Source organism: Neofelis nebulosa, chromosome 11 (genome assembly GCF_028018385.1).
Source record: "Neofelis nebulosa isolate mNeoNeb1 chromosome 11, mNeoNeb1.pri, whole genome shotgun sequence".
Lineage (NCBI taxonomy): Eukaryota > Metazoa > Chordata > Mammalia > Carnivora > Felidae > Neofelis > Neofelis nebulosa.
Window position 1 is genome coordinate 41,211,689 of NC_080792.1, and position 23,154 is coordinate 41,234,842.

The following is a 23,154-nucleotide window of genomic DNA, read 5'->3' on the forward strand; positions in this document are numbered from 1 at the left end:
AGTTTTGGAGATGGGAGAAGAGAGGACATAAAGATGTTTGCTGTAGCAAAAAATTAGATAATTAGATGAATATGGAGAAGGAGGTTGAGGGAGTTCGTACTAGATTAGGTAGGTGTCTGAGTTATCTGTTTAGAGTGAGGGGCTCAGTTTATTTGATCAAATCTAAGTATAGAGTGAACTGTTTCCTAAACTAAGTTAAGAGATTTGGTTTCTGCCTTGGTGCATGCTAGAGGCTTACTAAAGAATTGTTGAGTGGCTGAATGTTTCTAATTCAGTCCCTTCTGTTGGTAGGGCGGCTTCTTTGTTCTCTTACCAGCTGACTAATCAATACCATTGGGATGTTGGATGTTAGACACCTTGGGAATTTATGGAGGGTTGGGCTGAGAATTAGGAATAGTAGAGAAAATTGGATTGGTCAGCATATTAGTTATCTATAACTTTGTGAATTACCCCAAAATGTAGGGGCTTAAAAGAACACATATGTATTATCTCATAGTTGCTATGGGCCAGGAATGTGGATATGGTGTGGCTGCATGCCTGTGGTTCAAGTTCTCTCACGAGGCTACAGAGTATTGAGGGTTGATCAGGGTTGTGGGTGAAGGCTCCACTGGGGAGCCTTCCAAGTTCACCCATGTAGGTTTGGGCAGGATTCATTTCTTTGAGGGCTGTTGGAGTGAGGGCCTCAGTTCTCTGCAGGTTGTTAGTTGGAGGCCTCCCTCACTTCTTGCCACATGGACCTCTCCATAGGGCAGCTCACAACCTCATCACTTTTGCCGTGTTTTCTCAGAAAAGAGCCACTCAGTTTGGTCTACAATCAAGGGAATAGGAGGCATTCTTAGAGACTGCCTACCACAGTCAGATTGCCATCCTTGAACAGCATATGTAACTCCACTATGTTGTTTCAGTATATGTGAATCTAAATCCTAGGGGCCTGTGGGAATTAGGTTTTTTTTTTTTTTTTTTAATTTTTAAATGTTTATTATTGAAAGAGAGAGAGAGACAGAGATAGAGACAGAGACAGAGTGTGAATGGGGGAGGGGCAGAGAGAGAGAGAGGGAGATACAGAATCTGAAGCAGGCTCCAGGCTCTGAGCTGTCAGCACAGAGCCCAATGTGGGGCTCTAACCCACAAACCACAAGATCATGACCTGAGCCGGAGTCGGACACAAGCAACTGAGCCACCCAGGCACCCCGAAATTAGGTATTTTTGAAGAGAAAATTTATTCGTTGAAATCTGACAATGCTAAATACCATTCTTCATGTTATTCTTTCATGAATACATTTGAGGTCTGTTAATGTGGCAGAACGAGGTAAATGATGTATTTATTCTGCAGCAGTGTTTACCATTACTGCCTTTTAATGTTTATTGAAGGTAAAAATAGCCACGTCTGTGGATACTTTTAAAAGGGAAACTCCTAATCTAGGTTTGTAGTCTCTGTGTGGCAGGTATTCCAAATACCAGTTGGAATTTAGCTGGGAACAGGATGGATTTTTCTCTTGAGGCAGTGTTATTATATACAGTGGGTAGTTTCCTAGCCCGTCGTGTGGCCAGCCTGTTTATCAGAGGATATACTACAAGGCTTATCAGGACACTTGGCTTTGTAGGCCTTAGGCTCTCTGGTGGTCAGAGCTATGGCTGCCTGTTTCCCCACTGGAGCCTCTAGGTTTGCTCCTCTGTTCAAGGGCCGGCGCCATAGGAACCTTGGACCCAGAGGCCTTGGTGTCTCTGGAGTCAAATCTTTGTGCAAAGAAAGAAGTTACAGGAGAAAGATCCCAAATGTAGCCCACTGCTTCACTGTTGGAGCTTCATAGAGTTGTCCTTGCCACACCCCCAGCCCCATGCTAATGGAATAGTCTTGTAAAGAAAGAGAAGGCAAGACTGGCTCCCAAAGGTTGTCACCTGTCCGAAGTCTCACACGTTGTTGCTGGAAGAGCTGAAGTAGTTTTCTGGCAGAGCTGAAATGTACAGCTTGGGGTATCTGACTCTTCCACTGTGAGTGAGTTGAAGGACCTGATCACTGTTGCCCTGGAAGATGGTTTGGGGGAAATATGAGCTCTGTCTTCTTCAGCTTAAAGGAAGACTACGTAGAAGAGAGATGAAACTTTTTTGGATAGCGTCAGATAGCCATAAAGGTAGTTTAGTTACAAAGAGGCAGATTAAAAAAAATTTTTTTAATGTTTATTTTTGAGGCACAGAGCATGAGTGGGGGAGAGGGGACACAGAGTCTGAAGCAGGCTCCAGGCTCTGAGCCATCAGCACAAGCCCAATGCAGGGCTCGAACGCACGAACCGTGAGATCATGACCTGAGCCGAAGTTGGACACTTAACCGACTCAGCCACCCGGGTGCCCCATGAAGCAGATTTTAAGAAACCACAGCATTCTGAGTTGTCAGTATACAATGAAATAAGTGCTTCATAAGCATGTTTTTAATCCGGGGGTAGATGACCACCTGTTAAGGCTGGAGAAGGTGCTTTGCTTGGGAGACTGGTCAGACTTCTAATAGCCTCTTACACTCAGTTATGCTATGTTAACCTCCACAGCACCCTTGCTCACCCAGCTTAGGGGCAGACCTGTTCCTCCACCTGTCCCCCCACCCCCACATTGCCTTTTATGACTTCCTTTCCCTTTCAAGCCTGCGTTTCATGTTTGTCTTAAGTAAGTGTGGGGGTGGATGGGGAGACTGCAGGGAGACAGTGGAAAGAGGTACATTGCAGTGATTTTTCTAGAGCTTGGATTTCCTAGGTCACTTTTGGGAATTCCCAAGAGCATTGATTTGTGCACTGTTCTCCTGGTCAGTTTTCCTGGCTGCTTTAGACCGAGCTGGCTGTTGTTACCACTGCCTCAGACTGCAGTTTACCAGTTTAATCAGAACAGCCTGTCCCTGTCATCTCTGTCATCCTTTTTTCCCCTTTTCCCTCTGTATCTGTTTTTTTCTTTTTTCTTTTCTTTTCTTTTCTTTTCTTTTCTTTTCTTTTCTTTTCTTTTCTTTTCTTTTTTCTCTTCTCTTTCCTCTTTTTAATTCATGGAGGACACAGTGATTTAATATTTAAAAGACTATTTTTTTCCATTTCTGCCTTTTGTTAGCATAGTAGCAAAGAGAGTACTATACAGGTAATATTGTGATTTATGGTGAAGATCAGGCTGATTCAAGGTTGAAAGTAGGTTTTCTGAGGATACCTACACCACCGTTAACACGCCTTTGCAAAATTAAGACTTTACTCCAGTTAGTAGTGGACATTTTTATCCCATGTCTTGGATTCACTGGGGAATTTCAGGTAACACCCCAATTTTATTTTTCTCTAGTATATAAATCCTGTAGTGAGCCAACTTGATTTGTTATATTTCATCAGCATACTTGTTTTTAGTCATATCAAAACTTGGCAAAGTTTAGTTTAAAGCCACAGCAAAAACCCTCAGTTAAAATAGGAAAGATAGCTTAAAGGGTGTTCGTCAGCAGTTATATTTTTGGCTGCGTGGCGTGGCGAAATGTTTAGGAAAACATACTTAGTAATTTTAAATCTGAAATTTGTAATTAACTTGTTTTTTTCTCCAGAGTCATAATAAATATGGCTTTTTGCTTGCATCTATGTTTTCATGATTAATTACTCGAGTGTGTGAAAGTCTTTGATTCGACCAAATCATCGTGTGATACCATTATACTAGGAGGTAAACTTAGATTCTTCCATGTCTGAATGAATTGTGCATGAATTAGAAAGCTGTGTAAAGAGGATTTATTTAATATAATTAAACTGATGTAAAAGGACGTTCTAATTTTTTGCTTGTTACAAATGTTATTTTTAAAGAGTTACTACAAGCAGTGGTTTTCAAACAGGAATGTGCTTAAGGTGTTTTGCATAAACAAACTTATTTCCTACGTTTCATCACCTGAGATTCTGATTCTGATTCTGGTTCATTTTAAATATACATCTTAGGTAATTCTGGACCCTGGGAACTTTATTTCTGAAAAATACCGCAACTGGTGGGTGAAAAAAAGTTAAGTGCTTGACAGGTTTACCTCTCTAAATTAATCATCTTATATCATTTGATCTTTCATAGAAGAAATCTTACTTTTTAAAAACTAGATTAACTTGTTTATAGCATCATGTTTTACTGGAGCGGAGATGGCTGTCATGGTGAAGAATTTTTTTCCTCCAGAATAGAAATGGACAGAATGGACAAATACATCCTTTAAGACAACCAGGATCATGTGTTTCTTTGTGAATCTGCACTGACTATGTGACTGAGTTATAGGTTGATCTGAAATTTGTTAGTGTTTTTAATTATTAGAAAGATACATTGTAATTTACTTAATCAGATCAGTAAAAGGGATTAAAGCAGATAACCTTGCATGTTAGCCAATGATTTAAAAACATTTTATATAGCATTTTTCTAGAAAAGTCTCTTTGTAATATTGTTACACTTTAGTAGGTATATGAAACTTGGTGCTATAATCTCGATTGAAATATTGGGTCTTGTTTTATTTTTAAATATTTGAGGTTTGCTAGTGTTAATGTGACCTTATTGAAACCATGTTATATATATTGTTTTCCTGATAATTACGCTAATACCTCAGAAATTATGATTTATGCAATTTCTAGTTTGACTCAGAGGAAGAGAAATTGGACTTTATTTTTATTTGAATCAAGAGACCTAAGGTAGAGAATTATAAGGTGCCTTGTTTATTGATTTGAAAATATGCTCTAGCTTTGGAAATCTTTGAAATTCATTTCCCACAGTGTCTCCTTCTCTCCTGCTTGTTACAGAATCATTTTCCTTTCATAAATAAGTTGAAATTTCAAAAGGTATTTTAATTGTGAAAACACAAGGAAATTGGGGATAATTATAAAACATATAGTTCAAATACTTTTCACCTTTTTTCCTCATGAGAGAATTAAAAAAAAAATTACTTATTTTGAGCGAGAGAGTGCGTGAGCAGAAGAGGGGCAGTGAGAGGGAGAGAGAGAATCCCAAGCACGCTCCGTGCTGTCAGTGCGGAGCCGTAAGATCACGACTGGAACTGAAATCAAAAGTTGGACACCTAACCAACTGAGTCACCCGGGCGCCCCACATGATAGAATTCTTCAGTAAAGATTCATTTCACATTCACCTTATGTATTCTGAAATCATTAATTTTCAAAAATTTAATAATGTTGCCTGGCTGTTTATTTATGGTTTGATCTTTTAGTCTGTAATTTCATTAGATAAGTTTCCTTACCGATTAGGTTAAAAAATCTATTTAATTGGCTACATTCTTCCTTCCCTGATTCCCTCATTTCCTCCTAATTTTCCTTTCCTACAATGTGGTGCATAATGCTTAACTTTTGTTTGTGCTTTAAAGAAACGTGTGTCTATTTTAAGTGAACAACAGTCAACTAAGAAATGTCAGTGCAGATTGATATCTTGTGTTAGTGTTTTCATATTGCTAGGTTCAGAGTCTATTTTTAGAATTATCAGCTGAGTTTAAACGAGGCTTCACTGATGATCTGCAAAAGTACTTCTGATGTTTTAGGTAGTTTATGCTGCTTTAGGATTTTGGTTTTTACAAAGGAACCTCCCTGACCCCTTAATTTCTGGTACTGCTTGGCAAATGGTAAGCGTTCAGTAAATATGTGTTGAACAAACACATGTCTCCACCCTGAACGTCTTTAAGACTGTTGGAAAAGTCCAATTTTATTTAAAAATATTTAATTTTGATCAGTATTCAAACAGAAATAATCCCCAGAAATAACCTAAGACTGCTAAATTGCAGAGTGGAAGTGGTAAAAGCACCAGTTGTAAAGAATTTCTTGTTAATTTTTAGTGTCTACATCAGCAAAGCTGTAGCTGTTGGCTAAGATCTGAAATAGATCTGTACCGTGTCTAACCACCGAATTCATTATTCCTTGATAAAATGGGATTCTGAATGCAGAAGAAGTCTTTCATTCTCTTTATTCGTTAGTCAGCCCATGACTCACTTGAAAGATGGGGAGGAAGTTATTGTAGGTTGGTAATTATTTGCTCTACAGATTTCCTTGAGCCCATACCTGGCTTTGAATTATCATTACCATGGTGAGGTACTCTGCTTAAATAGTACCTTGACATAAAGTGAATTGTTTGTCTTACAGCCTGGCACAGCCTAGAAATTTGTTACTTTTTTGTTTTTAACCCAGGCAGTACTTTGGTCCTAGACAAAGTATGAACAATATTTCACATATTATCTGGCCTAATTCTGGGGTTTACAACATGATTAACAGAGATAAGATGTTTAGCTTTACCATCTTGGATGAGTAATTTCTGGGAATTTGTTGAACAAGGGCTAGACGTGGGAAGAAGAAAACCTTTAAGCATCTGAAATAGATACTTAGAAGATTATTGTGAGTTCTTAGAAATTCAGAGCTATCTGATTCAGATATCTGTACTAATATCAAGGGGTGTAATAGAAGCAGTATTTTTCTTTTTTCCACATTGTTCAATTCTTTATGTGTTCTGTAGATAATATGGGAAACTATAAGTGCCCCTTCTGATTTCCTCCTCTTCTTCCTTGCACTAGTTGGAATCTGGTTGATCCCTTTTCACTCCCCTCAGAACTTCTTACATTGAAGATTTTTCTTCTTTTTTTCTTTTTTGTCCCTCCCTCTGCTCTATGACTTTCAACCATTGCTTCTAACACATTGCTGCCCCTCAGAGTCCTTCAGACCTGTCCTTGAATCCCAGTTTTTAATACCTACCTATGCAGCTTCTGAGTTTGTTTTTGGATCTTACGATGGGGAAAATTGTACCCATGCCATGTGGTAGTGTATTAGTTTCCTATGGCCGTTATACACATTACCACACACTGAGTGGCTTGAAGCAACAGAAATTTATTATCTCACAGTCCTGGGGACCAAAAGTCTGAAATCAAGTGTTGTCAGGGCTGTGCTCCCTCTGGAGGCTCTCGAGGAGAATCCTTCCTTCCTTCCAGCCTCAGGTGCCTCTTGGCATTCTTTGTCTTCCTAGGCTTGTGGCCACATCACTCCAGTCTCTGCTTCCATCTTTACATTTCTTTCTTCTCTCTCTCTCTCTCTCTCTCTCTCTCTCTCTCTCTCTCTCTCTCTGTGTGTGTGTGTGTGTGTGTGTGTGTGTGTAAATGATCCCTTGCCCTTTTCTTGTCCATGCATTTGTCATTGGATTTTATGCCCACCGGATAATCCAGGATGATCTCCTCATCTCAGGATCCTTAATTACATCTGCAAAGACTCCTTTTCCAAATAAGATAACATTTTCACCGCTTCTGGGAATTAGGATGTGCACATATCTTTTGGGGAGGTCTCCATTCAACCTGATACATACAGGCAGTTTAAGAATTAAATATAATCATGGGCGCATGCATGGGTGGCTCAGTTGATTAGGCGTCCGACTTTGGCTCAGGTCATGATCTCGCGGTTCATGGGTTCGAACCCTGCACTGGGCTCTGTGCTGGCAGTTTGGAGCCTGGAGCTTGCTTTGGATTCTGTCTCTTTATCTCTCTCTCTCTCTCCCCCCCCCCCCCCCCCCGCACTCATGCTCTGTGTCTCTTTCACGAATAAACATTAAAAAAACTAAAAAAAGACTTAAATATAATTATATGTGTATATATTTACATATATTTGTATACAGCAGGTAGCTTGACCAATGTAGGTACTCAATAAATGTTCATTCATTTCTCTTCTCTTTAGAAGCCTGTGCCCCCAACATTCTGCATCCTGGGATGATTTTGGCAGTTAGTACAGGCGTACCTCATTTTATTATGCTTCACTTTATTGTGCTTTGCATATAATGCATTTTTTACAAATTGAATGTGGCAATCTTGCGTCGGGAAAGTCTGTTGACACCATTTTTCCAACAGCTTCTGCTCACTTTATGTCTTTGTGTCACATTTGGTAATTGTCATTATATTTCAAACGTTTTCATTATTATTATATCTGTTATGGTGATTTGTGTTCTTTGATGTTACTATTGTAATTGTTTTGGGTGTCATGAACCCAAACTTAAGACAGCAAACTTAATAATCAATAAATGTGTGTGTTCTGACACTTTGCTGACTGACCCTTCCCTGTTAGTCTCCCTCTCCTTGGGCCTCCTTATATTTCCTGAGACACAACAATATTGAAATTAGGCTAATTAATAATCCTACAGTGGCTTCTAGGTGCTCAAGTGAGAGGAAGAGTTGCACGTCTCACTTTAGATCAAAAGCTAAAAATGAATAAGCTTAGTGAGGAAGGGATGTCGAAAGCCAAGACAGGTGGAAAGCTCTCTTGCACCAAACAGCCAAGATATGAATGCAGAGGAAAGGTTTTTTTATTTTATTTTATTTTTTTATTTTTTAATGTTTTATTTATTTATTTTTTGAGAGAGACAGAGAGTACGAGCAGGGAAGGGGCAGAGAGAGAAGGAGAGACAGAATCCAAAGCAGGCTCCATGCTCAGCACAGAGCCCAACGTGGGACTTGAACTCATGAGCCGTGAGATCATGACCTGAGCCGAAGTTGGACACTTAACTGACTGAGCCACCCAGGCACCCCATAAAGTTTGTTTATTTTTGAAAGAGAGCATGTGTGTGCATGCGAGGACAAGTGGGGAGAGGCAAAGAGAGGAGACACAGAATCCTAAGCAGGCTCCATGCTGTCAGCACAGAGCCCAACATGGGGCTTGAACTCATGAACTGCGAGATATGACCTGAGCTGAAATCAATGAGTTGGATGCTTTACTGACTAAGCCACCCAGGTGCCCCCAGAAGAATGGTTCTTGAAGGAAATTAAAAGCACTACTCTGGTGAACACATGAATAAGAAAGTGACACAATCTTATTGCTGAAATGGAAAAAGTTTTAGTGGTCTGGATAGAAGATCAGACCAGCCACAACATTCCCTGAAGCCAGAGCCTAATCCAGAGCAAGGCCCTAACTCTCTTCAATTCTGGGAAGGCTGAGAGAGGTGAGGAAGCTGCAGAAAAAAAGTCTGAAGCTAGCAGAGGTTGGTTCATGAGGTTTAAGGAAAGAAGCTGTCTCTATAACATGGCAGTGCAAGGAGAAGCAGCAAGTGCTGGTGTAGAAGCCATAGCAACTTATCTAGAAGGTCTAGCTAATTAGTGAAGGTGGTTCCACTAAACAACAGATACCCAGTATAGACAAAACAGCTTTCTATTGGAAGAAGACACCGTCTAGGACTTTTATAGCTAGAGAAGAGAAGTCAATGCCTGATTTCGAAGCTTCAAAGGACAGGCAGACTTTTGTTAGGTAGGGGCTAATGTAGCAGGTGACTTTAAATTGAAACCATCTCTCATTTGCCATTCCCAAAATTCTAGGACCCTGAAGAATGATGCTAAGTCTACTCTGCCTGTGCTCTAGAAATGGAACAACAAAACCTAGATGAGAGCACATTTGTTTACAGCATGGTTTACTACTGAATATTTAAAGTCCACTGTTGAGACCTACTCAGAAAAAAAGTTTTCTTACAAAATATTTCTGCTCATTGACAAGGTACCTTTACTCAAGAGCTCTGATGGAGATATACAATGAAGTTAGTATTTTCATGCCTGCTGACACAGCATCCGTTCGGTAGCCCATGGGTCAAGGAGCCATTTTGACTTTCAAGTATTATTTAAGAAATACATTTCATAAAGCTTTACCTGCCATACATAGTGATTCCTCTGATGGATCTGGGCAAGGTAAATTGAAAACCTGGAAAAGATTCATCGTTCTAAATGCTATTAAGAACATTTATGGAGGGGAAGAGGTCCAAATATCAGTATTACCAGGAGTTTGGAAGAAAGTGATTCTAACCCTCATGGATGACTTTGAGGGGTTCAGGACTTCAGTGGAGGAAATCACTGCAGATGTGGTGGAAATTGCAAGAGAACTAGAGTTACAAGTGGAGTCTGATCATGTGACTGATTTGCTGCAATCTCATGATAAAACTCGAGCGGGTGAGGAGTTGCTTTTTATGGATGAACAAAGAAACTGGTTTCTTGAGATGGAATCTGCTGGTGAAGATGCTGTGAAGATTGCTGAAATGACAACAGAGGATTTAGAATATTACATAAACTTAGTTCATTAAGCAGTGGCAGGGTCTGAGAGGATTGACTCCAGTTTTGCAGTTCTACTATGGATAAAATGCTAGCAAACAGCATCACATTCTCCAGAGAAATCATTCGTGGAGGGAAGAATCATTTGATGTGGCAAACTTGGTTGTTGTTTTATTTTCAGAAATTGCCACAGCCATCCCAGCCTTCAGCACCACCACCCCGATCAGTCAGCAGCCATCAACTTTGAGGCAAGACCCTCCATCAGCGAAAAGGTTATTACTTGCTGAAAGCTCAGATGATGATTAACATTTTTTAGCAATAAAGTATTTTTTAGTTAAGGTATTACATTGTTTTTTGGGGCACCTGGGTGGCTCAGTCGGTTGAGCATCCGACTTCAGCTCAGGTCATGATCTCGTGCTTCGTGGGTTCGAGCCCCACTTCGGGCTCTGAGCCTGGAGCCTGCTTCGGATTCTGTGTCTCCCTCTCTCTCTGCCCCGCCCCTGCTCGTGCTCTGTCTCAAAAATAAATAAACATTAAAAAAAAAAGCTATGTACATTGCTTTTTAAGACATAAAGCTGTTGCATGGTTAGAGTACAGTGCAAGTGTAGCTTTTAGATGCACTGGGAAGTGACAACGTTTGTTTGACTTGATTTATTATAGTAAAATAAATAAATTAAATAAATAATTAATTAATTAAAAAAATCTATTGTGGTGGTCTGCAGCAGACCACTGCAGCAGTGTCTCTGAGATATGCCTGCATCAGTTCAGAACCTTCCAGCTCCACCTCCTATCCCACTGACGTCTCTCTCGGTGGCCATCAGGCAGTCTGGTCCTTGTCTTCCATCCTCCCATGTGCCAAGTCCCCATAGCTGTGACCTGTTCTCCCTTGCACCTCCCCAGTCCACAGTCTTCCTAATCTTATACTTCTGGCACTTTCTCACCATTGTTAACATTACTTCTCATCTTCACAAAGACCTCAAGTCCGCTCCCCTTTTTTCTTCTGTGTTTTTTTTTTCCCCCCCACACCATCCATCCATGTGGACCTTTACAAATCATTTTCCCCTGCTTCCAAACTCTACTCAAGTTGGGTTGTTTACTCCCGGATATGCTCAGCACCTGTGTACCCCACAGCCTCTGTGTACACTGTCCCATCAGTGGAAATGTGCTTTCCTGTCCTTCCTCTTACTTCTTTTTGTGCCTTAAATTTAAATGTACTTTTTCTTCCCTCTACTTAGGCCACAGCCATGCTCAGATTTCTCCTATTCTAAAAAACAAAACCCACTTTCCCTTGACTTTGCTCTCACAATTTTCTCTGTTTTCACTTTGCCACTACCCACTTTACTCTTTCCTGTTTGCCTTTTGTTTCCATTGCTTCCCAGAAACTCTTCTCTTAAAAGATTGACAGTGATCTCCTAATAGCATTTTTAAGAGGCTAAATAGTGTGGTGGTAAAGAGCTAAACTGCTGGGATTTGAATTCTGCCTCCACCACCACCTGATAACTGTGTGACCTTGAGCAAATTACTTAACCATGCCTCTTTTTTTTTTTTTTTTTTTTTTTTTTTACTCTGTAAAATGGGAATGATATTAGTACCTATCTTGTACGGTTGCTTGTAAGGATTAATTCAGTTAGTGTATGTGAAGCTTTTCTAAGGATGCCTGGTAAGGAGTATGTACTGAATATTAGTGTTTTACTTTTTTAAGCTATTATTTTTTTTAAGTTTATTTATTTTGATGGGGGGAGAGGCAGAGAGAGAGAGAGAATTCCATGTAGGCTCCATGTGGACAGATGCAAGGTGCAATCTCACGAACTGCGAGATCATGACCTGAGCTGAAATCAAGAGCGGGATGCCTAACTGACTGAGCCACCCAGGCACCCCAAGCTATTCTTTTTAGTTTTTCTTCTTAGCCTTCCTGGCAGTTGATATAGTTGACCATTTCCTCTTTCTCCTGCACTGTGTTCAAGCTCAGACTAATTCATCTTGGGATCTTTTATCTATGTGACCCTATTTGCGGTCTCTCTCCATGCATCTGAATTGATCTCTTCTCTGGATCATTTTTCTACAGTAATTCACTGCCATATTTCCCACTCTTATTTTTTTTTCAATTTTTTTTAACATTTATTTATTTATTTTTAAAAAAATTTTTTTTTTAATGTTTTTTATTTATTTTTGGGACAGAGAGAGACAGAGCATGAACGGGCGGGAGAGGGGCAGAGAGAGAGGGAGACACAGAATCGGAAACAGGCTCCAGGCTCCGAGCCATCAGCCCAGAGCCTGACGCGGGGCTCGAACTCACGGACCGCGAGATCGTGACCTGGCTGAAGTCGGACGCTTAACCGACTGCGCCACCCAGGCGCCCCAACATTTATTTATTTTTGAGACAGAGAGAGACAGAGCATGAACGGGGGAGGGTCAGAGAGAGGGAGACACAGAATCTGAAACAGGTTCCAGGCTCTGAGCTGTCAGCACAGAGCCTGACGCGGGGCTCGAACTCACGGGCCGTGAAATCATGACCTGAGCTGAAGTCGGCCGCTTAACCGACTGAGCCACCCAGGCGCCCCAATTCCCACTCTTAAATACATGTCACCCCAAGTTGTATTTCTTGCACCTCTTTCTTAGCTCCAGTGCTACACTTAAAATGTACCTAACTCACATAATCTCCTTCACTGGGTTACTTTCTGTTAAAGGATCTGTGCTAGCGTGTCGTAAGGTTAGGAACGTGGTATTGGGACCAAGGGGATATTGTGTTTGAGGCCTTTGAAGCTCGGGAAACATTTCCAGGTCAGTGCAGACTGGCACATACTCCTTGTCTTTTTTCACTGAACAAAGCTAGATGTGGAAAGAGATGGGGAGACACAGTACATTCCTTAGTTTTCTGATGTTGAGAATGAGGCAAGTTCATAAATTTCTTGCCTCGCAAACCCAGGGTGAGATGTCTGGAAGTTGTAAACTGTTGATTTTTGAAGTTTTTTTGTTTTTGTTAAGTTATAGGTACCCCCTCCCCACCCCAAAAACAGAACAATGTAAATAAATTTGTCTCATAAAGCAGAGGCAAATAGCAAATTAACTAGAGAACAGGGCATGATTTTAATTAAACAGTGGTAGTTTTTAGTGTATTTCTGAGTTGTCTCAAGACCAAAGGGCAAAGCTGAGAAAGTTTTTCCTATTTGTTTTCTGAAATGCAGTTTCTTACCCTTGGAATAGAAATTTTAGAAGAGGATTTTGTCGAATTTGTTGGTTTGCCAGTAAGATACTCCATTTTATATTTGTGATAATTAGCAGTCATATGGTTATTTGAGTGGGTTAATACTGTAGGGTGTTTGGAAATCAGGTAGTTGGAAGCATTCTCATGCTGGTTTAGTGTGCCTTGCAATATTTTGACACCTTGCATTCTTCCCATTAATGACAACTCTAAACAAAACAGCTTCATTCCCTAATGGATTTTGATCTTTGGGGATTAAACCCACGAGGACCATTAACCTAAGGAATGTAACTCAATTAGCTGTAAATGATTTAAGACAAACTAATAGATTTTCCATTTGGAGGGCTTGGTGTCTTGCTTTCCTGAATTTTTTTCTCTATCCATCTAACGAGTAGTAAATGCATTCTTTCAGTAAATGGTTCACCTTTGTCACAGTTGCCGGCAGGCATTTTTTTTTTAATTTTTTTTAATTTTTTAATGTTCCTTAGCAGTTTTGTTACCTGATGTTTTGAAGTTTTTAGGACCATTTGACTTTGATATTTCTTTTCTATACCCGATGTTTTCCTTGCTGCTTAAATCTGACTTGGCTTCAAGATGTCAGACAATTTTCTGTATATGAGTTGGTGTGTTAAAAGGAAAAGCAATGTAGTTAAAAAAAATTCTATTTCTAGGACACATGGTAGTGCATCTACATTCTTACTCGCACATCCTTGCTTAGGCTCAGTACTGTTTCCTGGAGGCTAAGACTTTGACAGGGGCCTCAGTCCTGCTGCTTCATGACAGGTCTTTTCCCCAGTTTGGTATGGAACAAGTCTTACAAGGTATTTACATCGCCGACAATAAATTTCCTACGTAAGTTCAAGTTTAAATGATCCAGGGTGTTGAAAACCAGTTGGCATTAGTTTTCTATTTGATGGTTTTTCCCTGTATCAATTCAGTTGAAGTTTTGTTTTCCTACATTTGTTTTGGTTGGCTATTCTTTTGTTTTCATTTTGCACTTTGTTTTCTTTTCTTCTTTCTTTTAAAGTCCACTGAAGGGCAAAAATGTAATAAAAACTTGTGTTTGTAAACCCACGGGTGTAATAAATTCAAGCCTAAATGAGTTATATATAATTATAGGACTGCTTTCTAGAGAGGATGTAGACATGCTCTTAAAATGATTGAGGTAAAACTTATGTGAAGCTTGGATTTCTGTTTCTGTCTCTGTTACAGATTGAAGGTAAGAGGAGAGTGTTATTTTACTCTGTTCTCTACTAGTTTTATTTACTTTGCTTCTTTGTATTTCGAGCAAATTAACATTGACATAAAAAATGGGAAAGGAGGTAGTAAACATTACATTTTGCTCATCTCTTTGTATCATCTCAAGGAAGTAGAATAAGACCCAGAAAATTAGTTGGCATTTAAGATTTTTTAACTTGGCATTCATTTTTTGAGAGTGTCATTACAGTGTTCAGGGTCAGATTATTTTAAAATCCTAAGAGTCATTAGGTGAACCTTGCAGTTTTTTGGTTTTGCCATGAAAATGATCCTCCTCCCTTTGACTGTGTGGAGTTCATGATGTTTTGGCCGTATGCTTGGAGAATTTAGAGAAGAAGGGGCTTTAGAGAACAGCCAGGGCAGTACTGCCTTTTTTAGGGGAGGAAGCCAAGATTCGGTGAGCTGTCCAAAGTTACGCCTGCATTGTGCTTGTAGAATCATGACTGAGAAAGAAAGGATCTTTTGATTACTTCTGTGCCTCTCTGAAGAGGCCTGGCATCTCTTAAAGGCAGAGATTTTTGTAATCTTGGTCAATTTATCAGTTTCTCCCAAAGGAAGACATTTGGGGCCTAGTTCGAAGCACTTAACCACTAAGAATTAAATGTACCAACTTGAAAATGCACATTGATTTTGATTTTGTCTGCTTTTACAATCCTGGTAGGTAGATTTGTGATTGAAAGGGAGTGTAAAAGTTCCAAGAAATTAACTCAGTAGAGAGAAATTACCAAAATAGGTATTGATTCTAGGTCATTCTGCCCCCTAACTCTCCTTCCCCAAAGACACTGAGAATTTGCAAGATCTATTGTGAGATTCATATTCATACTAGATGTGGTGATTTATGATATATTTATGATTAGATAAGGAATGCTTGCCTTTGTTGGAGTTTTGATTTGAGGGAATTCATATAGAATTAGAGAAAGTATATTATGTGATTGTATATTTGTAGTAAAATGCCTTTTTTGAAATTTCTAAGTATATTTTATGGTAGAAAATAATTTATGAATAAAGGAATTATGATATTCAGTTAGTCTCATTCTATTTGATGGACATCACTACTTAAATCTTTCATTTTTATTGTTTTAAAAAAGCAGTTTGTTTTATGTTTTTGTTGTTGTTGTTGTTTTTTATATTTTATTTTTTTTTTAAGAAATCTCTACTCCTAACTTGGGGCTCCAACTTAAAACCCTGAGATCAAGAATCCCATGCTCTCCCCACTGAGCCAGCCAAGCACCGCTGTTTTTATAAGTTTTTGATAATGGGCAGTAATCATTTTATATTTCTGTTTTCTCTTTGGACATGCTGATTAAGTCAGTTGGGGTCTGTTGGACAGTTCCTCATTCTGACTATTATTTTATTAAATTAAAAACAAAAGCATACTGAGTCATGATACTTCATCTTTTTTCTTTTGTAGCCAACACGTATCTCTTCATGGTACAAGCTCGAGGAATAATGTTGAGAGAAAATGTGAAGACCATAGGACATATGATCAGGCTGTACACAAACAAGAACACCACACTCAACGGTACAGGTGAGATGGCTAGCTGCTTCCTCCTTCTCTGCTTCTGTTTCTTAACGTTTGTAGCGAAAAGAGGTAAACCAAGTCTCGCAGCCTCTGGTTTTGTCTCTAGGTAACTCTGTTAATGATGAAGGTGTCTCCTACTGTCTGTGCGGGGAGGTTCTTGTACTGCATGAGCCAGGGCTGTCCCATGTTTTAGGATATGTAAAAGTGTTCTCACAGAGGGGACGGGGGTTTTGTCCAAAGATACTTAATTCTTGCAAGCATACAATGCAAAAAGCTTTTCCAATTCACCTATTGTCAAGAGGAATTAACCACAGAGAGAGTAGTTTATCCATATTAGTCCTTTTGCTGTCTCTCTTTATGCCCATTCTGACTCCTAAAATGTTTTTCAACTATGTCTAGAAAATACTTACTGTTTTTAATTGCAGAAGATTCTTAATAATTGTATGGCTTTTTAAGGGGGCTTCAGGAGAAATTATTGAAGATTGGAAATCCGTAGCTAGCTGCTCTTCTTTAAAAATATTATCTGGAAGTAGACTCTCCATCACAATCACATTTGGTTAAAACTTAAGTAATATGCCCAAGTAGTGCTTTAATGAAGGTAGACTTGATGTAAATAGCTTTAACTACTGTGGAAGAATGCTCATGCCCCCATGTGGCAGAGTTTCTGCGGTGTCTCCTGAAGTGTTATTAGAGGTTACTTAAAGGTTTTAATGATTCATTGTCACTTGTTGCATCCTCTATATTCTCATTTTAAGCAGTTAAAATTAAAGATTTGAAGTGCCTGGGTGACTCAGTCGGTTGAGCGTCCGACTTCAGCTCAGGCCATGATCTCACAGCTTGTGAGTTTGAGCCCCGTGTCAGGCTCTGTGCTGATAGCTCAGAGCCTGGAGCCTGCTTCAGATTCTGTGCCTCCTTCTCTCTCTGCCCCAACCCACTCGCATTCTGTCTCTGTCTCTCTCAAAAATAAATAAACATTAAAAAAAAAAGATTTAATTTATGTCAATAGTTCTCCAATGTGCCATTGTAAACAAGAGGCAGACACACACACACACACACACACACACACACACACACACACACACACTCTATTAATAGGAAGTCCCTATCTTCCAACCATAGATCTTCTTAAAATGTCTGTTAAGGTGGGTAATAGTTTTACCCTTCTAAAAAATTCAAGACTGTATCATATTGATTCTTAATTTAATTTCACGTGTGCTTCTACAAAATCCATTCTAGCCATTTGCCTGATTTGTTTGATGATGTCACAAATCAAAACACTCTTGTTTTCTCCCTTTTAACTTTAAAGAAATTTCTTTTAGAAAGACTGTCATTGTACTTGGAATTTTAATAGTATAGTAAAAATCTTGTTAACTGGTCTTCTGCTTTAATTGGTCTTCTGAGTAGTAGGTCAGTGTTAGGAGCAGTTTAAACGTTACAAAAGCTTCTTTAGGACTTGTTCTGGTTGAATAAGTTGATTGTGAAAGTGTTCACTAAAAGTTCACTCCACTGAACAGAAATACTCAGCATCTTTAGGTTACTGTATTCGTATAAGGGAGTGCTGGACTTCTGTGCATGATCAGGTTCTTTTCCTGGGGCATGAATAAGTTTTATGTGAGAACATTGAGCTTGATTAAGAGAATTTATTACTGAGTCAAGACCCCACAACTGGAAGACAAGAAAGAAATGGGGAAATCCTCTTTTCCCCTTTACCATCTCATATTTTCTTTCTTTTTAAAAAAAATTTTTTTTAATGTTTACTTCTTCTGAGAGAGAGAGAGAGAGACAGAGAGTCAGAGTATGAGTGGGGGAGGGGCAGAGAGAGAGGGAGACACAGAATCTGAAGCAGGCTCCAGGCTCTGAGCTATCAGCACAGAGCCCGACGCAGGGCTCGAACTCACAAACTGTGAGATCATGACCCGGGCCGAAGTTGGACGCTCAACCGATTGAGCCACGCAGGTGCCCCTTCCATCTTGTATTTTCAATAGTGACCCAACAACTAATGCCAGCTTTGGTAAGAGTTGGCTTACTTTTGTCAACCTTTGAAAACTTTTCACATGGTTCCTTCACTGGTGGTAACACTGTTCTCTGGGGACAGTCATTGTATCAGCTACAGATCGGGATTGGTCATAAGAAAGACCCGGCTGCAGTGGCTTAAGCACATGAGGCTTTATATTCTTATGTCTGGAAGTTGGCTATCTGTGGCTGTGGTGGAGAGTGTCCTCACACGCCTTCCATCTTCTGCTCTGTCACAGAGTTTTACAGTCTGAGGTTGTTATAGGGCCCCGGTCCTTATATTTGTACTTGGGTCAGTAAGAAGGAAGAAAGGAAGAGGGAAGAACAGAGGGACCCTTTTAAGGAGACTTCCCAGAAGTTTCACATGGTATCTTTGTTTAAATCTCGTTGGCCAGGACTTTGTTATAACAGGCTATAAATTACAGTCTTTGAGCTGGGTACACTGGTGCTTTGAATGAAATTGGGGTTCTGTTACCTAAGGAGAAAGAGAAAATGGAGTTTGAGTAGGCAACTATGAGGCTTTTGCCATGTTCACTGATATTGAACAATTGGTATGGTTAGTGTACTTTACTAGATACTGGAGATACAACATTAAGAACAATATCCTCCCTTTGTATGAGGATCTCTATGCTTTTGGGAGAGATGGAAGCATACATGGTTATTTATAATACTGTTATTTCTTTTCTTTTAAGTTTATTCATTTTGGGAGAGAGAGAGAGAGTGTGTGCATGTGTGCGCGTGCAAGCACGGGCGTGTGTGAGTGGGTGAGGGGCAGAGAGAGAGAGAATCCCAAACAGGCTCCATGCTCAGCACAGAGTCTGACCCAGGGCTCAATCCCATGACCTTGAGACTATGACCTGAGTGGAAATCAAGAGTCAGATGCTTAACCGGCTGAGCCATCCAGGTGCACCAATATAATGCAGTTTATTTCTGCACAGACATACAGATATAATCTGCAAAAAGGAGATAATGGCCAATAAGGTGTACAAAGAGCTAACTGAACTCTAGGGGAAAATCGATTAACATGTACTGGCTCATTTAAAATTTAACACTTGATGGCAAATAGATTGTGATATGTCTAAGCACACATTTGATTTCAGAAAAGGGTTTTTAACCTCTTACCTGGCTTTCTGAAGCACCAAATGTAAATACATACTGTATGTAATACTTTTGTAAAGAAATTACACTCTCATGATCAAATGATGCTTTGCCTTATAGCTACAGAGTTAGTCAAGTTTAGAAACAAGATGTAATCAGTGAATAATTACCGAAGCAGAGGATAGTTGTCATGCAGCGTTAGAAGTGGTAGGTTTGTTAGAAATAACCCAGCACACTTCCTCGTTTGATAGATGCAGGGTCTGAGACGCCACAGGCAACCCACCATAAGCAGCGGTAAACAGGCTAGAACTCTCACTGAGTTTCTGTACCTGTTTTAAGCTGCCGTTTGTGGGAAAAACTACGCCCTTGAGGGTCCTTTTTCCATTAGTCATAAGGTCCTATGAGAGCTGAGGAGGGGACCTGCCCAGCAGTTTTCATTCTGTGTCTCTCTTTCCTTCAGGTGTGGTGCTAGAAGAGAGGAAGAAGGCTGGGGGCCCAGAACTCATTGTGTTTTCATCCATCCATTCATTAGATGAAATAATGTCTATATTTTACAGCAGTTGTGGTAGATCAGTCTCAACTGCATCTATCATGCATAACCTTTTAAAACTGCTCCTGATTTTGAAAGCAGTGGTTTTACTTGATGGACCTAAGCACTTTTGTGGCAATAATGATTTTGTGGGTTTATTACAGTATAGCCTGCAAAAGCTTAAATTGTTGGCTGTATTATCAGTTGTGAGGTGTTCATTTACAGTAAATTTTTTACCATGTTGTAGATACTTTATTAGATACTGGAAATCAAAGGCAATTTGATTTCAAAAAAAAGATATTCAGACTAGTGGCAGGGGTTGAGTGGATGGATTTATACATAATACATCGGGATGACATAAGTCCCACTGGACGCAGTACTCAAGGGGTGCGGAGACTTTTCTGTAAGTCTGGCAATGAGTTGAGACCCTTATGATCATTTGTGATGATGTGGCCAAGAATAACATGTTTAGCTCCAAAACTTTGTGTTTAAAGGAAGTGAATATATTCCTGTTGTGTGTCTTTGAGGTTTGTTTTATTTTTAATGGTTCTTTAAAAACTGATGCAAGGGTACTTTGCGAAAGACTCAGTCATTCTAGCACTAAAATAAAAAGTGAAACAATCCTCCAGACCTCCCGTTGCCACCAGGCTTCCCAGGGGGAGCTATCGTTAACAGTTTGTTTTACAGAAATGTCTAGAGAGCTTATTACTTCTGTGAGTTGGATGTAGATTTATAGAATCATAGCAAGTGGCTAAAAGAAGGAGCCAGACATTAATAACAAGAAATAATAAATTATGCACAATAAGAAAATACTCTTATTTAAAGTTAACTACATGACATGAAGAAATTGCTTGGGAATTTTGAGAATGTTAATATTTATCTGCCTCAGGATTATAAGAAAATGAATCTTCTGAACACATAAAGTCCAGGGACAACCTTATTTATCTGCTGTTTTTAGCTCCTACAAATGCATAGTGTATAGTAAATGCCTACTATAGTACGAGTTCCCATAAATGAAGAAAAGTTTTTTGAATATAACTTGAAATTTGATCTATATCTGGATATATTTTTTAAAAAGCATCTTAAGGAGGAGCGCCTGGGTGGCTCAGTCGGTTAAGCGTCCGACTTCGGCTCAGGTCATGATATCGCGGTTCGTGAGTTCAAGCCCTGCATCGGGCTCTGTGCTGACAGCTCAGAGCCTGGAGCCTGTTTCAGATTCTGTGTCTCCCTGTCTCTCTCTGACCCTCCCCCATTCATGCTCTGTCTCTCTCTGTCTCAAAAATAAATAAAAACGTTAAAAAAAAATTTTAAAAAAAAGCATCTTAAGGAAAGAATCAGAACTTTAATGGACTTACACTTCTTTTATGTTCAGTATCTTAAATCATTCAGATATATATGGGGGACATATAGGGTGTGGACTGCTAGAGGGGTCTCAATGCTCTTGGTGTGTCCCTGGGCTTACAAAACAATTAATGTCCACTAAACGCCCCCTCCCCTTTGGGTTGGAGGATTTTCTTTGTTGAGTGCTTTCCAGGGCTCCTCTGGAGAGGGGCATTGGGAGGATTCTGTCGCTGGGGCTTTCCAGCTTCCTGGTGGAATAGGCCTTAGCAGTTGTACATCTTATCGTGGGGTTTCCTGGCAGTAAATGCACTTCCCTTAAAACCTTCCCCATGCCGGGGCGCCTGGGTGGCGCAGTCGGTTAAGCGTCCGACTTCAGCCAGGTCACGATCTCGCGGTCCGTGAGTTCGAGCCCCATGTCGGGCTCTGGGCTGATGGCTTGGAGCCTGGAGCCTGTTTCCGATTCTGTGTCTCCCTCTCTCTCTGCCCCTCCCCCGTTCATGCTCTGTCTCTCTCTGTCCCAAAAATAAATTAAAAACGTTGAAAAAAAAAAAAAAACCTTCCCCATGCCCTGCCAAATTCATAACTGGGATTTCCATGTAGTCCTTTAGAATTGGACCTTCTCCTCCAGCTTCTGTCTTCTCCTTGGTACCAGATCCCCTTATACCTCCTCTTGCAGCCTCTGCAGGTCCCGTCCAGCAGGTGTGCCTGGGGGTGGGGAGAGTCTCTTTCCTCGGAAGTGCCATCCTGGAGCCCGGGCTGCATCCCTTGTCAAATTCATTTTGATGATGAGTGAATATCTATGTTAGGCAAAAAGTATGCAGGTGTTTGGTATTTGATTATTCTAATATAATTCATATTCAATTGACAGGATTCTACCATTTTTCCACAGTGAGAGGGTTTAGTTTTTCCAGTTTAGTGAGGTATGTGATTTTTACCTTTCGCCTTTTGCTTGCTGGTCACTGACAGACAGGCCTCTTTTTGCAGTCACATGCCTCTTCTCCTCTTTCTTCTCTCTTTTCATGCAGACCAGTTCAGATAGGAATAACTGTTTCAACAGAGCAGATTACTGGAGATTGAGAGAATATCTTTGCATTTTCCTAAAGTGTCTGCTAGAGCTTCATTTCCTGTGGGGACACGGTTTATGACCTAGGAGACAGACAGTAGTTTAATCAGCTGTTTCCGAGTCTTGTCTCTTACTGCGTGTTGGTCTCATTCTCTTAGACTGGCCTCATTTTACATAGAGGTCATGGTTCTCAGGCCTGAATCTCAGAACCTTGTTACAGAAAGGGCCGAAACATGATCTCTTTGGTTCCAAGTTCAAAATTCCTAAGGTTCTGACTGTCCCAGGTTAAGTCACATGCACGTCTCTGAACCAGTCACTCATAGCTCTAGTCAGTGAGTATATATATGGGCTCCAGATTGTTCTGAGCATTTCTCTAACTGAAACCTGAAAATGGCTACATGAGGTAGGCACAGGTGGGAAACTACATTGTCTTGCCCTGTGCCACAAAGCTAGGGCATTTTGGAGCAAGGATTTGAACTCCCCATTTGACTGTGGCACCCTAACTAGTGCCCTCCCTGTATGCTGTATAACTTGCAGTATCTAAAAATAATGGACCTAACATGAGATAGAGCTTCACAGCTCCCCAGGGACTGCAACCTGCTATTGCTATTGGGAATGAGTAATTTAAAGATTTAAAATGGGGGGCGCCTGTGGGTGGCTCAGTCGGTTAAGCGTCCGACTTCAGCTCAGGTCAGGATCTTGCGGTCTGTGGGTTCGAGCCCTGCATCAGGCTCTGGGCTGATGGCTCAGAGCCTGGAGCCTGCTTCCGATTCTGTGTCTCCCTCTCTCTCTGCCCCTCCCCCGTTCATGCTCTGTCTCTCTCTGTCTCAAAAATAAATAAATGTTAAAAAAAAATAAAAAAAAAAAAGATTTAAAATGGACCGTATTACAGAAGTAACTTGAGTGGTAAATCTCAGTTTCTTAAGTGTGGGGTGGTGAGAAAACAGTACTCCCACCCCTCTGCTCCATGGTTACTAGAAGCATTGTGCTGTGACGGTGTGGTTGTCCAGGATACCCTTGGCCGTTTGACGGTGGAGAGGATTCCCTGGTATACTTTCACATTCCCTTTTGATCTTGCTCAGCCGGGGGAGGGATGGGAGCAGGTGTTCTC

The 23,154-nt window shown here is 40.3% G+C and overlaps 1 protein-coding gene across 2 annotated transcripts in view; it reads left to right on the forward strand.

The window, feature by feature from the left end:
• B4GALT6 (beta-1,4-galactosyltransferase 6) overlaps nucleotides 1-23,154 on the forward strand; it is a 98,694-nt gene that overhangs the window by 7,290 nt on the left and 68,250 nt on the right. For both annotated transcript variants that reach the window (XM_058692427.1, XM_058692426.1), the window contains exon 2: nucleotides 15,889-16,005. In XM_058692427.1, the coding sequence (XP_058548410.1) occupies nucleotides 15,889-16,005 (117 nt within the window). The remainder of the gene's footprint in view (nucleotides 1-15,888; nucleotides 16,006-23,154) is intronic.